At 36.7% G+C, this 18,099-nt stretch overlaps 1 protein-coding gene and 1 long non-coding RNA gene across 4 annotated transcripts in view; one reads left to right on the top strand and one right to left on the bottom strand.

Annotated features, from left to right (window-relative positions):
• Positions 1-18,099, top strand: part of LOC124796389 (protein GDAP2 homolog) — a 969,166-nt gene that overhangs the window by 749,752 nt on the left and 201,315 nt on the right. For all 3 annotated transcript variants that reach the window (XM_047260559.1, XM_047260558.1, XM_047260560.1), the window contains one exon: positions 11,643-11,775. In XM_047260559.1, the coding sequence (XP_047116515.1) occupies positions 11,643-11,775 (133 nt within the window). The remainder of the gene's footprint in view (positions 1-11,642; positions 11,776-18,099) is intronic.
• On the bottom strand, positions 771-17,907 carry LOC124796390. The gene is made up of 3 exons (XR_007016757.1): positions 17,769-17,907; positions 11,526-11,708; positions 771-1,839 (listed from the first exon to the last, which is right to left on the bottom strand). It is a non-coding gene; the product is annotated as an uncharacterized LOC124796390 (long non-coding RNA).

Genomic DNA, 18,099 nt, shown 5'->3' with positions numbered 1-18,099 from the left:
CACATTGCAAAGCATGGATGAAGATCTTATAGTTCCGAGAAAAATACTACTTATCATTTTAACTCTGAGAAATATTTTTGATTGAAGAGATAGTATGTTTAAGACAAAAGTGATGATTATTTTTGTAGAGGATTGAGATTATTCTGTGAGATGGAGTAAGCCGTGATGCATGAGTTGTTATCTCTTTATCATACATTTAAAAACACAAATCTGTCAACACTGATTATGGCATTTCATAGTCGTAAGGGAAAAAATTGCAAGTAATTCAGAATAAATTTCATATTAACATGTTGTTACATATGAGAATTTCTTGATGTAAATGCAAAACAGTATAAAAACATGTAGGCAATGTGATACTTCCCTCATTAATAATTGGTAATCTTAAGGCAACTTTGGGAAACAGGAATAAAAAATTAATTAAAAAAACATCATTTTTGTTGCATGTAACAACTTTCTGTCAACAGAAACCTAAAATTTGTCCATAGAAATCTGCTTCTTTTTCCCTGGTCTTTGTCCCATAGCATCATGGGGTAAAGATGTTAATTACTGGATTCGGCAATTTTAGTGACAGAGGGTGGCCACATGCCCTTTCTGTCTCCATCCCTTTCCCTGGGAAGGAATTTGTATACCCCAACTGTCTGCATCTAGCATTATCCCATCTGAAACTGTGTTTTTTTTTTTTACTGTTTGTGAATCATGTAACTGAGTTGGAACATAAAAAATAAATCTCTCAAAATTATTGTATCTATACACCAACAATCTCAGTTTAGTTACTTCATAAAATAAATTTATTTTAAAAACACAGAGTACGGATGCACATATGAACATAACTTAATGTTAATTTATGGTCTTTCATTAAGTCACCTCTCAGTGACAGTGAATTTTTCATCTCGCAATGAAAGTTTACAAAGACTCAATTAAGGTACTGGACAAACATCACAAATTTGTGGGGTAGCTTCATTATTGTAAGACTGGAGCTAATGAGTGACAGTTTTATCTTACAGTAATATTGTTTGCTCCTGTGGCTAGACAGTTTTGTACTGTCATAAGTAACACCCTGTTCAGATTATTAATTCATTGTTCATGTACTTGTTGACTGACCATTAGTGCATCTCAAGCAAAGTTTCATTAAAACTTCCAATCTCAAATATTGTGGAGTCTGGTCATATAATTTCAGTTAGTCATGGTTACTTGTACTGTACAAATTGTAGATTAAATAATTATATTGCACTCTTTAAAAATATCAAAATATTGTAAACATATAGGGATAGCCATAAAGACTTGCAACATTTTAAATAAGGAATGACATTATTCCGTTGGATGTGCAAAGTATGATTTTCTAATCACTTCTTTTTCTACATCTTCTTTATGGTATTGATATATCTGAGTGCACAAAATTTGTCAAAGAAATATTATTATGGATTTGAGACCTATAGTTCGGTTAATTTTACTACTGTGATGGATATGATTTCTGCAGATCTTATGACAGTAAAGATTAATGTACACTTTAATGAGAGCACCTGCTTTTCCAATCACTGCATCAGGAATTATCAAAACAATAAATTCTGTGGGTCTTCTAGCATTCACATCTGTTTATTCCTATCTGGACAAAATGAAAGAAGTGGAAAAGTTCAAGGGAAAAAATGGAAGGGAAAACTGTGCTCTACTTCATGCTAAATGTTGGTGTTTTGGTAAATGTAAGGACTCAGAAATGGCTTGGAAATGCTGTTTGTCTCCAGTTTTCATGTATCTCACATTTTCCATTTTTCTTCTTTCCTTCGTTACTATTAAATCATATCTTCAGCTCTTGATTTTCTTGTAACAGATGCACCACTCATCCTGAAACAGAATCTATAGTTACCATACAATGAGGTGCTCTTTTCGTGTTTTGAACATTTGTATTGTTTATTATTTTATTTGTGTTTTAAAGTAACTTTTGGATAATTAGAAATATAAATTATATTATGTTTAATTAAAAATCAAATAATTGGAATTATACCACTGTAGCACAATAATTACTATGTCTTCATCCATTAAAATTACAAAAAAAAAACTGGTCAGGTGCAAGTAGGATTCATGCACTGATTCATTCATTCTGAGTATCAAGAATCTTTTTACCGACTGTCAGTGTTGATACAGGCAAGATATTGGTCCCAGTGGTTCCAAGATTTTCAAGAATGTTTTAATTTCAATGATATAAATGTGACATAAAGTAATGCAGGGGACAGGCAACCATTATTATAATAAACAGCAGTTCGCATTCAGGCTGAGTGGGCCACAATGGTAAGAGTCAGACATCAGGCAAGGAATGACTTTATTGCTCATACTGTATGATGCATTTCACAATTTATCCATCATCAGATCTCCAGGAGCATTTACTACATGTAGATATGGTGTTTCTAGTCTTATGTGAAAAGAACACTATTCACAGACTAGTCTGTGACTTGTACCATTCCGGCCTAGTTAGCCTGAATACAGAACTACTGATTGTTTTAATATCAAGTTTGATGTCGGGTAACAAATGACAAAATAAGTATTTTTTCATTTGATGTAATTACAAATTAACAATTTTTGGATTTTTTCCATTACTTGTACTGTGAAACCTTGCTTCTTGCATAATTTCATGATTCTAGGTCAATGGGAAGTACCCTATAGGTTTTGATGAGTGAGTTTTCAAATACCAAAATGTGTGATGTAAAGAACCATACATTTTGATTGCATGACTTAAAAGCTAATGTTTATTATACTACCAAGGAACATAGGCTGTATTATGCCACATAAATTTCAACTTGATATGTCTACCTATTCCTAAGAACAGTCTGATAACAAATGACCAAAAAAAATTCCCTATGATGTAATTACATATTTACAGTTTTGAAGTTTTTTCCTATGACTGTAGTGTGAACCTTTCTTTTTGCCAATTTTCATGGTTCCAGGCCAACCGGAAATAGCCTATAGTTTCTCAAGAGTGAGTTTGCCATTATTAAAATATGTGATGTAAATAGACATATCTTTTGATTACTATGATTTAAAAGCTTGAATGTTTTACACTGCCAAGGGAGCATAAAACTCACTGTATAACATAAATTTCAACTAGATATGTATACCTGTTTGTTAGAAAAAGAGTTTTTAACAGGTGGACAGACAGGTAGATGGATGGACAACAAAGTGATCCTATAAGGATTATGTTTATACTGAGTGAGGTACGGAACCCTAAAAATTAATAAAATATACCACTGTTGAAGTGACTGAAAAAACTTGAAAATAAACTATTTTCTGAACATCTTATGAAGGTAGGCAACTCCTACCAAAATTTAAAAAAACTATTTCTTACAGGGTAGGCCATCACAGTTTAATGCTTTTATAATAGAAAGCCCATACCATGAAAGAACAAGAGGCAGCTCTCCAGACTAGTGTGACACGGAATAAAATGTGACTAGACCATCATCCACTTGAGAATAAGCAACAGTCATTGGAATGTCACCACATAAACTCAACATCAAATATATAATTAGAAACTTAAATGCCATGCTGAAGAGTGTCTGTACCAATTTCCTGGGACATGAATAATCACTGATTTCCTTGTAGACATGTTACAAAAACTACACCATTCTGTTTAAAACAAAATTAACCAGAGTAATCATTGAGCATTTTTGCTACATAATGATACTCAACTGCACATTGTGAATGGGGCACAAGTTTGTTTCCAGTCCCTCAGATGGGAACATTTGGACTATCCAATATACACTGTTCTTTTACAGATGAAAATAAGCATCCAAGAAACATATTCTTTGTTTTGAATCCTCTGCTTTCTGAGATCTTGACCACATTCTGTAATAATGTTCTGCATCTGTGTTTATAGGAAAGCATTGTTTTATATACCTCTTCATTTAAGAAAACCATTGCACCACAATGTCTTCATTTATTTATTGTATTAAGTTTGTCTGTGCAATTCTGCCTTTTATGTCTTCCTAGCTTCATCTTTCATGTGTTATTTTACTTCTGAGGTAGGAGACTTCCTTCACTTCATCTTTTTCTTGTTCCTCAATGTTGATGTTAACTTTGTTGCTAATCTCTTTCCTGCCGTTTCTCATTACTTTCATTTATTTTCAGTTTCGTCTCATTCCATAGCATTTGCTCATTAGACTGCTCATTCCATTCAACAGTTCCTATAATTATTGCTAGCAAATCTTATAATTTGTATCCTTTAATCCTAAGTTTTAATCCCACTCCTGAAACTTTCTTTTTTTCTGTCATTGCTTCTGCGATGAATAGGCTGAACTGTAGGAGCAAAGGACTACACCTGATTTGAGCACTTCATTCTTGGTCATCCATTCTTACTTTTACCTCTTTATTCTTGTACATTTTGTGTATTACCCATCTTTCCCTTTATGTTCCACCTATTTTCCTGATATTCCTCATGTCTCAGTTTTTCTTAAATCTTGCTTCCAGTGTCAAGTACAGTGCCAGAACTGATTCTCTTGTGCCTTTACCTTCCCTAGAGCCAACGATCATCTATTAGATGCTCAGCTTGCTTTTGCATCCTTCTGTATATTGTTCTTGTCAGCAACTTGAGAGCTTGAGGTGTTAAGCTGGTTGTGCAATAGTTCACTCATTCATCTGCCTTTTCTGTCTTAAGGATTGTGTGGATGATATTTTTATGAGAATTTTAAGATATTTTTAAAACTTAAAAAAATATATAAATTATTTTAATTGTATTGCAATAACACATTTCTTGACAATTGGTTATTAGTTTCTGTTGCTAAACAACCATCTTCAGGTCTGTAATTGTAGTAAGAAACAGAAAATTGTCTTCAGGTTAAAATGACTTTCATAACTTTCAAGAACATAAATCATTTCAAAGTAATGACTGTTAAGTAGCAAAACTGTACCATTCATACCAGAGACTGTCTCTCCATACACTATATGCCAGAATGTCATAGATAATGTATCTTGGAACTGTGTAGATAAATGGAAAATACCTGTCAAGTCAGCGTGAATAATTATAAACTTTTACAACACATGTTATTTAAATAGGTGTTGGAATGCAAATAGACTCACTGAAAACATGATACACTCCCTAATGAGCCAAGTTTTCAATACACTGGTGGTTGTACCAAGAAAGTTACAGAGTACAGTTCTGAACCTTAGAGGCAAACAAAAATTTTTCTTTTGTTAAAGGTAAGTCACTAATGTAAATAAATTTTAAAGCAGAACAACTGAATAATTTAAAATATAAGAAAAAAATACCATGCTTATTAAGAAGTGCACACGAGTACAAAGTTGACATATTCTCATTAAGAATTGTAACTCATCAATGATAAAAATATAAAATATAAAAAAATGTAAAAGTTGGTCAAAGCATGTTTGTCACTATATGAATCCGTCAGATCACTGACCACTCTGTGTGCTTGCGAGTGCCAACTACAAATAGTCAGCAAAAAACTAACAGCGGCCGGAAGCTGGGTGTGAACTCTGGTCCATCAGTACTCCTGTGGCCTGCATCAAGTTTGGATGTCCCTCTCGGCTGATGATGTGATTTTAGTTGGCTGAGTGCTGGGTCCTGAGCTTTACTGAGAGCAAACCCAGTGTCTGTGTTGATCAGCCTGTCAGCAACTCATATTTCAGTTGCCTCCTTCAGAGTACAGTTCCAAAACAGTGAGATCTGTTTTAGCACTTCCATTACTTCATACTTAATGGAGTCCCCTGTACCCATACAGCATTCTGCAACTGCAGATTTTGTTGGTTGCTTGTCCATCCGTCACTGCGTGTGGCCGTCAGTGGAGGAAGGGGTGGAGGGAGTTAAAGATTAAAAAGGAGGCTGCATTAGCAAAGACTTTCATTCCACTAGTATCACCTGAAATGATGGAAAAGTACACTGTAGAATATTGTGTTACAAAAATGACTGCACCTGGCTGGACACCTTACAACATTACAAACAGATGGCACTCTAGATTGCTGTTTATGCAGGCATAGAGTCTCCAGTATGAGTGGTGTGTTTCTGCCACTTAACACTCATTATTTTGAAATAATTTATGTTATTGAAGACTGTAAAACTGATTTCAACCTAAAGTCAATTTTTTGTTTCTTGTTATTTTTAAGATATGAAGATGGTTGTTTAAAACTGGAGCTAGTAATCAGTTTAAAGTAATGTGTTATTGCAATCAAGATAATGAAATGAGTTTATAAAAACATGATTTTTTAAGTTTCAGAAATACATCTGAGCTCTTATCTCCTTCACCTGATGATGTCAGGTTCTTACTAACTCATGGTGTTTCCAGACTCAGAGATTTTACGAATCAACTTAAATAGGCAGTTGGTTGACACTTCCACTAATGATTTTAGAAATTTCAAAAGAATGTTGTCTATGCCTTATTTGATCCCAAGTCTTCCAGAGCTCTCCTAAACACTAACACTAATACTGGATCTCATATGTCTTCCATACTAAGCCCATTTCTTCATCAGACACTTAATATTAACTTCTTTGCTTTTCATTTCACAATACATTGGTATGACTTTTCAATATACTGTATCAGTCCTTCAAAACACCACTTCTTGTACAACTGCTTCACTTGTGCCCTGCATACATTTTGCCTTGGCTTTCCTGCATTTTCTGTTCATTTCGTTTGTAAATGACTTATATTGCTGTACTCATGGTTTTTCGAGAACACTTTTGTATTTACTTTTTTTCAATGATTACTTGCCTAGTTCTTCTGTTATCCAAGATTTCTTTTCAGTTACCTACCTTGTATCTATATTTGTCTGTCCAGATTCTGTGTTTGTCTTTTTTAGAAATGTCATTTGCTCTTCAATTGAACTACCTATTGTGGTATTGATTATCACCATATCTACAGCCTTAGAGATCTTCAAATGCACCTTATCATTTCTCAGTATTTCAGTGTCTCAATTCTGTGCACATTGATCCTTATGGATGATTCTTTTAAATTTCAGTATGTTTTCATCATAACTAAATTGTGATCTGAGACTTCATCATAACTAAATTGTGATCTGAGACTATCTGCTCCTGCGTATACCTTACCCCTCAGTGTCTGATTACAGATCCTCCATTTGACCATAATGTAATCCATCTAGGATGTTTCCATGTCTGCAAGTCTTTCCCAGGTATACTTCCTTCTCTTGTAATTTTCCAACAGCATATTTGCAAATAGTAGCTGCAATTCACTGCAGAACTCAGTGGTCTTTCTCCTCCCCCTTTTGTACTACAGAGCCCATATTCTCCCATAACTCTGCCTTCTATTCCTTCCCCTACTATGGTGCTCAAGTCACCCATGATCAATTGATTTTCATCTCCCTTTACATACTAAATTTCATCAACCTGAAATCCCTCCCCCCCTCCTCACTCTCTCTCTCTCTCTCTCTCTCTCTATCTATCTATGTATACATCTGTTCATCTTCTGCTTGTGATGTCTCGACATTATTATGTGTTGTGTCCACAATTCACCTTTGTGATGGTTGTAACTCTGCTGGAGACACTTTTAATGCAGTGTCTGAATGTCTGTGGAGGAATGGCAGCCCGTTATCCACCAAAATCCAAAAGCCAAAACCAGAGAAAGTAGCGATGTTGGATGTTCTGGTCTTGAGCGAGGTCGACGTTCTAACTCATTCCAAAGGTGTTGCATTGAGCTCTGGACATGCTAGTCCATTTCAGGAGCATAATTGTCCACAAACTACTGCCTCACAGATGCTGTATTATGCTAGGATGCATTATCATGTCGATACAATCAGTCATGATCGCTGAACTTTTCCTCTACTGTACACAGTAAACAGTGCTGGCATTTCCTTAAGTGCAATAAGGGGACATCATCTTAATCATGAGAATCACCGCCATACTGTAACAGCACCTCCCCCATGCTTCATGTTTGGTACTGTACATGATGGTAGTTAGAATTCTTGAGACACTCACCAAACCCAAACCCTTCCATCAGATTGCCACTCATCTGCAGTCATCTGCTGTCCAGTGGCATTGCTCTAGTGCTCTTTACACCACCTCAAGCATCGCTTAACATTGACTTTAGAAATGTGTGGCATATGAGGGAGGGGCTGCTTGACCATTGTACCTCATTCTTTTCAACTCCCTGTGCACTGTCATTGTGCTTGCTGGACAGTGGGTAGCACTTTGGAACTCATGAGTGATCCCTTTCACTTGTTTCATGCAATTTTCACAAACGCATTTCACAATGCTGAGTGGTGCCCGTCTGCCAGTAAATGAGGCCTACCTGGTCATGGTTTAGCTGAGGTTGTTCCTTCACATTTTCATGTCATAATCAAACCACTAAGAGAGAACTTGGGCCACTTTAGAGTAGATAAAATGTGCCTGACGGTTTTGTTACTCAGGTGACACCAGTGATTAGTTCATGTCTGAAGTCACTGAGCCCTCCTGAGAAACCCATTCTGCTGTTATTGCTTCTCTGCTGACAATACAGTACTTCCCACATCAGTTTATACTAGTGGGTCTGCCTCTTGTGACATCTAGTGGTCAATTCTGCATTACATAGGAGTGTCTGGATAGACGGAGCCTTTATGTTTCTCTTTTTCAGATTTTCTAGCTCCCCTACCACATTCACACTTCTTACATTCCACACTTCTACTCATAGAATGTACTTCATTGAGTCATAGTGACACTTTTCAATTACAAGCTACATATCCTGTGGATACACCTTGCATGTCTTTAATGCAGTGACATCTATCGCCTTTTGTATCCTCATACTGCTGGTCATTACTCATTTTTCTGCCTTTTATGGGCAGAGTAAGATGGTGCTCCAAAATGCTGTTCAATCCTGTGTCATCTTTGACATGGCTATTGGCAGGACAAGGGTGATTCCTAATATTTGAAGCCTTTGAAGCCATTATTGAAATTTTTTGCTCAAAATTTAAGCAGTAGCTGGGATCAAACCTGGGACCAAGGACATTTTTTTTTATTACTACTTACAAGGGAACCTCCCCATCGCACCCCCCTCAGATTTAGTTATAAGTTGGCACAGTGGATAGGCCTTGAAAAACTGAACACAGATAAATCGAGAAAACAGGAAGAAGTTGTGTGGAACCGTGAAAAAAATTGGTAAAATATACAAACTGAGTAGTCCATGTGCAAGATATGCAACATCAAGGAGAACGTGAGCTCAGGAGTGCCGTGGTCCCGTGGTTAGCATGAGTAGCTACCGACTGAGAGATCTTGGGTTCAAGTCTTCCCTCGACTTAAAATTTCGCAAAGTTATGATCTGTCCGTTCGTTCATTGACGTCTCTGTTCACTGCAATAAGTTTGTGTCTGTGTTTTGCGACCGCACTGCAAAACCGTGCGATTAGTAGATGAAAGCACGTGGCTCTCCAATGGGAACCGAAAACATTTGATCGATTCCTCCACGGGAAAACACGTCTGATATATTCTATACGACACTGGTGACGGCATGTGCGTCACATGACAGGAATATATTGTCGACCCACCTAACTTGTACACTTGGCAAATGGGTAAAAAAATTCTTCTGCCTTGCCCGATTTAGGTTTTCTTGTGGATTTGATAATCACTCCAAAAAAAGTGATGAAAACATAAGAGTTTGTCACATAAACTGAAAATAAAAAATTAAACTTTTCACTCGAGGGAAGACTTGAACCTAGGACCTCTCGTTCCGTAGCTGCTCTCAGTAACCACGGGACCAGGGCGCTGCTTGACTCCCAGTGCCTTGATGTTGCATATTTTAGCATGGACTACTCAGTTTGTATATTTTATTAATTTTTTCCATAGTTCCACATAACTTCTTCTTGTTTTCTCGATTGATCTGTGTTCAGTTTTTCAAGGCCTATCCACTGTGCCAACTTATAATTAAACCTGAGGGGGGAGCAATGGGGTGGTTCCCTTGTAAGGAAGCATTATATTAACCCTCTTCCCCCTGCCCCCCCCCCCCCCCCCAAAGTCATGGAATAGTGATAAACACACATACAGATGATGCTAGTATCATGTGCACAAGGTGCAAAATGGCAGTGCATTTGCAGAACTGTCATTTGTACTGAGATGATTCATGTGAATAGATTTCTGAAGTGGTTATGGCTGCAAGACAGGAATAAACAGACTTCGAACACAGGACAATAGTTAGATCTAGGCACAAGGGTTATTACACTTTGAAAATCATCTGAAGTGTCAAGAGTGCACTGAGAATACCAAATTGCAGGCATTACTTCTCACCATAGACAGTGCAGTGACTGATGGCCTTCAGTTACCAGCCAAGTGCAGTGCAGTTATGTAGAGTTATCAGAGTAACAGACAAGCAATATTAAATGAAATAACTGCAGAAATTGATGTGGAACATACAACAATGAATGTATCCATTAGGACAGTATGGCGAAATCAATTGTTAAGGGCTATGGCAGCAGATGACCGACACAAGTGCCTTTGCTAACAGCAAGACGTTATTTGCCACAGCTCTGCTGGGCTTGTGACCATGTCGGTTGGACCCTATATGACTGGAAAACCATATCCTGGTCAGATGAGTACTGATTTCAGTTGGTAAGAGATGATGGTAGAGTTCGAGTGTGGCACAGACTGCATGAAGTCATGGACCCAAGTTGTCAACAAAGCACTGTGCAAGCTGGTGGTGTCTCCATAATGGTGTGTACTGTGTTCACATGGAATGTACTGTGTTCTCTGGTACAACTGAACCAATTATTGACTGGAAATGGTCATGTTTGGCTGCTTGGAGATCATTTGCAGCCATTCACAGGCTTCATGTTTCTAAACAATAATGGAATTTTTATGGATTACAATGTCCTATGTCACTGGGTAATCAGTATTTGACAACTGATTTTAAGAACATTCTGGGCAGTTCAAGCAAATGATTTGGCTGCCCTGACTGCCCGACATGAGTCCCATCGAACATTTATGGGACATAATTTAGGGGTCAGTTCATGCACAAAATCTTACACTGGCAACACTTTCACAATTATGGATGGCTATAGAGGCAGCATGGCTCAGTATTTCTGCAGGGGACTTCCAACAACTTGCTGAGTCCATGCTACATTGAGGTGTTGCACTATGCTGGGCAAAAGAAGATCCAGCATGATATTTTGGAGGTATCCCATGACTTTTATCACCTCAGTGCATGTGCCACTGTGAGAAATGGTCTTTTGGGAGATAATCAGCTCCAAATGTCATTTGCATGCATTTCCCTTTAAAGTATTCACTTGAAAGTAGGAATTTCAGTAGGTTTCAAAACCAGTGTTGCTGACAAGGTTTGACTTTCACTTGTCTCATGTCAGTTATGATCCTTTTACAACCATCACCATGTTACATGACTACAAATGTTAAACTAATTCTTGTAGACAAGTTAGACAGTCAATATTAACTTACTAACAAATGGAGGAAATCATTATGCATAACTATAAATATTTTTTTTAATTATTTGCTTTTAAGTTTAATTACTTCATTAAATTTTGCTGTCTCAGTGTTTTTTTTTTTTTTTAACAGTTACATAATCAAGCAAAACAGTTACTTATCTCATTCTGATAGCCATACCTGTAAGCATATCTGTTGAGACATTGTTTCAGTTTATACTTGTTATACTGTAACAGTTCCAGGATGCTTAACTCAGTTTCGAAATTTTTGATTACTTTAAGGTCTGCTTTCTTCTAGAATGCCGCACAGGAGAAGTACGTGTAACTCAGGGATACAATCTTCCAGCACGATTTATCATCCATACTGTTGGTCCAAAATACAATGTTAAATATCAGACTGCAGCAGAAAATACATTGCATAGTTGTTATCGGTAAGTATGAATTGCCAGAAATTGTTATTCATTACATGAATTATGTCTTCTGTACTAAAGCACCTAATGTAGTTCCAGTTAAATACAATGGAAAGCTATAAGTATGTGTTTCAAAATAGTACTTTGCTGCAGTGAGGGAATGTTAGGAGTGGTAAATGCTGTTGGTGAGAGGAGGATTCATGGGTTGGGTGGCACTTAAAAAATATTCCAGCCATGAAATAAGATATAAAACTGTGTGAATATTGCAATTAATTTTACTCCATTAAAAAATCTTTATCTACTCCTGCCTAATAACATGTAATAATTCAAAAATCACTTTTTATAATACCATTCCTAAGGTAAGAGTGGTGAACTAGACCCAGCTGGAAAGCTGTAGTTGTAATATAGGCATACTTGTAATTTTTAACTTTTGCCCACATTATTATTGATCAATTCCAGGTGATTCTCTAGTTATGTTCCAGATATATATCTTATTTATTTTTTGAGCTGCAGACAGGTACAATGAAAAAGACTGTTAAAATAATTAAGCTTTCACCCATGCGCGCGCGCGCGCACACACACACACACACACACACACACACACACACACACACACACACACACACACACACACACACACACACACACACGTCCACTGTCTTTGGGTCCTAGCGCCCCGACTGCCAATAAAAATGCAGTTGGGACTCAGTGTCTGGCTACAGTGGCAATTTGTATGCAAGAGTTTTGCTCGTATGAATGTGTATATTTTCTGTTATGGAAGAAGGACGTTGTCCGAAAGCTTAATTATTTTAGCAGTCTTTTTCATTGTGCCTTCTGTGACTCAATGCCTCCTCTATATGGTGAGAAACAATTTATCCTTTGCATACTGTTGTTATTCCATCTTAAACTTTCCATTGTTTTATTTATTTACTATCCCATTAACACCTTTCAAGCTTCATAAAGCTTTGTCCACAGTTACATAGCTGTGATATGCTTCACCTGTTTAAATGCATTTTGTATTGGTCCACACATGATTTTATAATGACATATTTATACAGGCAAAGCCGCTTTCCAATTAAACAATTGGCACATAAGCTAGATTTAATTGTACTGTTCATAATGGCTATGCATTCCCTCTTAAGGATAATAACAAGGACAGAAACTGAATGTTTACAATTAAATTGATAGATTACCTACATTCATATTTGCAAATTCATCAACAGTGTAGAAAGCTTTTCCTTTCAATCAGGATTCTATTGCTTGGATTTTGTTAGCATACATTGGAAAATCCAGGATGGAATGTAGTGGAGTTGCAGATAAACACAGCAAAAAGGGTCACAAAATGAGCTTTTGGTCAACAATGCCTTTGTCAAAAATAGACAACACAAGTGCGCATGCACGCACACGCGCGCGCACACACACACACGTGACCACAGTCTATGACAGCTGAAGCCAGACCACAAGCAGCACCATATGATGGGAGAGGCAACTGGGTGGAGGCAAGGAGGGGGCTGGGGTGGGTAGGGGGAGGGATACCAGGAGAACACAGCACTGTGCTGAATTCTATGTGGACATGACACACAACAAACTGTCTGTCCACATGAATAGTCACTGATAAATTGTGGCCAATTGGACCACCCTGTTGTTGTGCACACCGCCCAACACGACATTCTTCATTTCAGTGACTGCTCACAACCTGTGTCATGTGGATCCTTCCCACTAACGCTAGCTTTTCTGAATTGTGCAGGTGGGAACTCTCCCTGCAATATATCCATTCTTTTTACTCCTCTCTTTTTTCCACTACCCCACCCTCCTCCCCCCCACCCCTCTCTCTTCCACCCTCCGTCTACCCTCTCAACTGCAAACTGCACCTAATTGCTCTGTCCTCTCTCCACCACAGCCCTGCATACTCCCACTAGCAGCGCTTTACCATCCCCAACCTTTACCCTGATATCGCTCCCCCTCCCCACCCCCGACTCCCCCTTACCCCACCCAGTTGCCTCCCACATCATGCGCTGCTGATCATAGTCTGGCTTCAGTTGCTAGAGACTGCAGTCATATGTGTGTCAGGTGCGTTTGCATGCACATGCGTGTGTGTGTGTGTGTGTGTGTGTGTGTGTGTGTGTGTGTGTGTGTGTGTGTGTGTATTTTTGACATTCTTTTTGTTGTGCCTATCTGCAACTCAGCATCTCTGCTATATGATGAGTAGCAACTACCCTTTTCATAATATTGTTATATTTAGTTATACTATTCATAATTGCTATGTCCTCCCTCTTAAGAACAACAGGGACAGAAATTGATTGTTTGTGATTAAATTAATAGATTACTTACATTCATATTTGCAAATTCGTCAAGAGTGTGGAAAGATTTTCCTTTCAGCCAGGATTGTATTGCCTTTCTGATCTCACTAAATTTCAACTGTCTCATTTCACTTGGTAATTTTTTAGTAAAAGATTTTCCTTTGTGCAGAAAGGCTTATTATATTACAGCTATAACAAAGTCAATCTGCTGTTTGTAAGCCACTTCTGTGTTGACAAAATAACAAAATATATCAATTTATATAACTGTTCTCTCCTTTTAATCCCCAGTTAACATTCTATAGGGTAACAGAAATGAGGGCATGAAGAAACTTTTTCAAATATCATACTACTTATATGGTGAACATAGTGACACTCATTGCTAAAGGTTTTGTAAATGGTCTGTTAAATTGCCGAAAGTGTCTTAAATTGTAGCCTCACACACAAATGAAATTTTATGTATTATTTTCCATTTATTTGATGTTATCATTCACCATTTCTATAGCATATAACCATTATGCTTGTTTCATGGTGGTTGTTATTAGTTCAGAATGGAGTTATATACTCTGACATAAAAGTATTCAACAAGCTCTTGTCTAATAGAAATCACTGTTAAACCCTATCAATTCAATTGACAGTTAAAAACATATCTCATTGACTACCCTTCCAATATATTATTTGTTCAAATACAAGTACTGAAAATTTTATCTTCCTGCTAACAACAATATAAGAAATGGGTAGATTGGTGTTCACCATAAAGATGACTCACTGAGTTGCAGACAGCCTTTATGCCTGACTGTAACTCAACATGTCACCTTCATTGTGAGTAGCAATCTGTCTTCTTCCTGATATTGTTGATATTTCAATCTGGAGTTCCATTGTTTTATGTTCCTGCTAGCTTGTGGTAAGAAGATATGGATTCCAGTTATTTCAACTGGTTCTGAGAGAAGTACTGTCATTTTATCTCTGTCAGTATGTATAAACATGCAAAACCTGCTCTCTGCTAGTTCAGCCAAGCTACCCTTCCCAGCCCTACTCTGTTGCACTACAATAAACCTAAAACTCAATGATGTATTAAGTTTGTAAAATCTCTTAAATATACTAACTTCAGACACTAGAGTAACAGACACTTGTTCCACTAGAATAGCTTATACTATAATCAACAAAGATGTCGTAGATGAAGTAAGTTACAGTAGCTTAAATTTTTATTATTCTGATCACTTTTGTCATTTAATATAAAAAAAATTCAGCTGTGCCAAAAAAAAAAAAAAAAAAAAGCTATTCTGCAGAAAGGAATCTGAATAGATCAAATATTAATAACTTCAAATACAAAATAGCAGAGGATTCTGTGCACCACGTGAAAGGGTTTGACATCAAATTGAATGAGTTCTATTCAAACCTAGTGAGACATTTACAACTATTGCTGTTCTGTCAGTAACCCAGAAGGTAATTTGCCCAAAAGGAAGTAATCATATACTGCAACTCAACCAAATCTGATCAGGCTCAGGCAGAGTATATACTGATCTTTCAAAATTGAAATTGATTACCTAAGGAAGCAAGTTAACAGCAAAACAATAGAGCTGTCTAATAATATAAATAAATCATCCTAGGACCTAACTGACAAATACTGTAAAGCTCCCAAGAAGATAAATACAGAACCAGTCAGCATAAGACGTGATGGTAACACCGTGAAAGACTCAAATATTGCACGTAACATTTTCCATAACTCTTTCACTTCTGATGACCACCCAACCCATATTATAGATGTACATGTTGAGACCCTTACCTCACTCAGTGTATTGTTTTGGAATTTATGAAAATAAATGAGCAGGAAGTATGCAAGGTAATACAAATGTTAAAGGGAAAATTTTCATCTCGGTGGGATAGCACAACTAGTGCAATTACTAAGATAAGCTTAAAAGTAATGTCCAGACCTTTTATCTACCTGATTAGTTATAACAATGGACAAAACATGCATCCAACAGTTCTAAAAATTGGTGTTGTGAAATCTGTGTATAAAAACAGAAATAAGGAAGATTTCTCCAACTATAGACCAACATCATTAATTCCCACCTTTAGTAGGGTATTCCAAAATGTCCTATCCCATCTAAGTACCTTCTTCACAAACCACAAACTGCAAATACACAGTTCTGCCATGAAGTATATTGTCTGTTGGACAAGCGGATGCCAACTACAGACATCTTTTTAGACATGACAAAAGCTTTCGACACAGTAAAACGTAGGTTAGTTCTAAAAAAAACCGAAGTCTTATTGTATCAGAGGGTCATCCAGGCACCTTGTAGCCATTTGCCTGTTGAATCATAATCTATGCACTACAAAGATGTATGAATTAGTTGTTAAAATGATAAACTTTTGTTTCACCAGTGAAACAATCATACAAGGTTTACCTCCCTTTCTCTTCCTCACATACTGTATTTTAACAACATTGCACATCCCATTAACTCCCATATAATAAGCTATGTGGATGACTCCTCAATCATATTCTGTCATAGAGAATGTAAAGGGCTAGAATCCTTTACTACTAGTGGTGTAACAGAAGTGACGAAAAACTTCAGTGATCGACGCATCAAGGTGAATGTCACCAAATCTCAATTAGTGGCATTTAAATAATGGACGGTTCTCACCATACCAATGTATATTATGTATTTAATACCTTGGGAAACAGAAAATGACAGCTGCAAATCTCTGGGCATGTATGTTCATGAGAATTTGCAATGGACAAACCTCATTAATTTTGTATGTGAAAATTCATTAGTGGCTCTTATCTCCATAGCCAGATCACTAAGATAGCTTCTAGCCAAACATTAAAAATATTTTACTATAGAATGATTTAATTTACCCCTTTCTACATTATGGGATTGAATGACAAGGGTGTGCAACTGACATCCACTTAAAAATAATATTGGTGTTATTGAAAAGAACAATAAGACCTATGCATGGGATAAGTCATGATGGAGAATCAGATTGTGAAATGTTTGTGCAGCATAAATACCTAACAATATATTCTTTATGCATATTTCAATTAGTCACATTTTTTATGAAACAACCATGTTTTCTAGTGCAGTGATGTACATGATCACAATTCCAGAACAAAATTTAATGTAACTACGTACTTCCAGAAAAGACCGACATTAAAATTAATGTATTAAAGCCTATACATCAATGGTTTGATTTGGTTTAACTAACCACCAAACTCTTGAATAATGTGTAAAGGGCACGATTTTAATGCAGAATCTTTTCTGACAGAAAAATGTTTACATTCATTCAATTAATTTTAAGACACTGCTTATGATATGAACCAGTATTGTATCAGCTGTAAAGCAATAAATGTTCAATAAAAATAAGATAATACAGTTGTAGTATGTAACATATTTTCTAAGTGTAATTATTATCACATTTTCATTATTATCATATTATTATTTCTAATTTTTGCAAAAGCTATAATTGTGATGGCTTCAAGCAAATAAAATTTAAATAAATAAATAAGTTCTCAGCACCATCATGCAACCCCCACCTGCCCCCATTCCCCGTCCCCTCTCTCCAACACCCACAACCTTCAGTTTTAACAGTGCAAAGCTTGTCATCTCTATGTATATGCTGTTTATAACACAGTTAAGTGATTACTCATCAGTTCAACAAAATCTACTTCAGGAGGAAGACTACTGTGAGAAGATAAACATTTGTCATATGTCTTACTCAGTTGATGCAGTTCTCTGCCCAGTCCATTACTGCTTCTTGGTGTTCTGTGCAGTATGTTTGTGCAAAGTCATGTGCCATATAACAGAACTCTGTATCTGGTGGTGCAGGTGACCTGTTGCAGAATTCCTAGCCAACCATGCAGCTATAACTTGGTTATGGCTACTTTGTAATTGTGGGGCTTTCTTCTTCTTAGTGTCTGTTGCTGTTACCTAATCATAGTTGGAGTGTGCTGTACATGTTCTAGTTCTATCTTAGGCTTCTCTTCCTTCAGTTTCTTAGATAACTTGACATATCAGTTTTCCTGCATGTAAATGAAGTTATCATGAAA

The sequence above is a fragment of the Schistocerca piceifrons genome, chromosome 4, assembly GCF_021461385.2.
Source record: "Schistocerca piceifrons isolate TAMUIC-IGC-003096 chromosome 4, iqSchPice1.1, whole genome shotgun sequence".
Taxonomy (NCBI): Eukaryota; Metazoa; Arthropoda; class Insecta; order Orthoptera; family Acrididae; genus Schistocerca; species Schistocerca piceifrons.
Note: the sequence above shows the minus strand (reverse complement) of the source record. Positions and strands in the feature narration are given on the sequence as shown.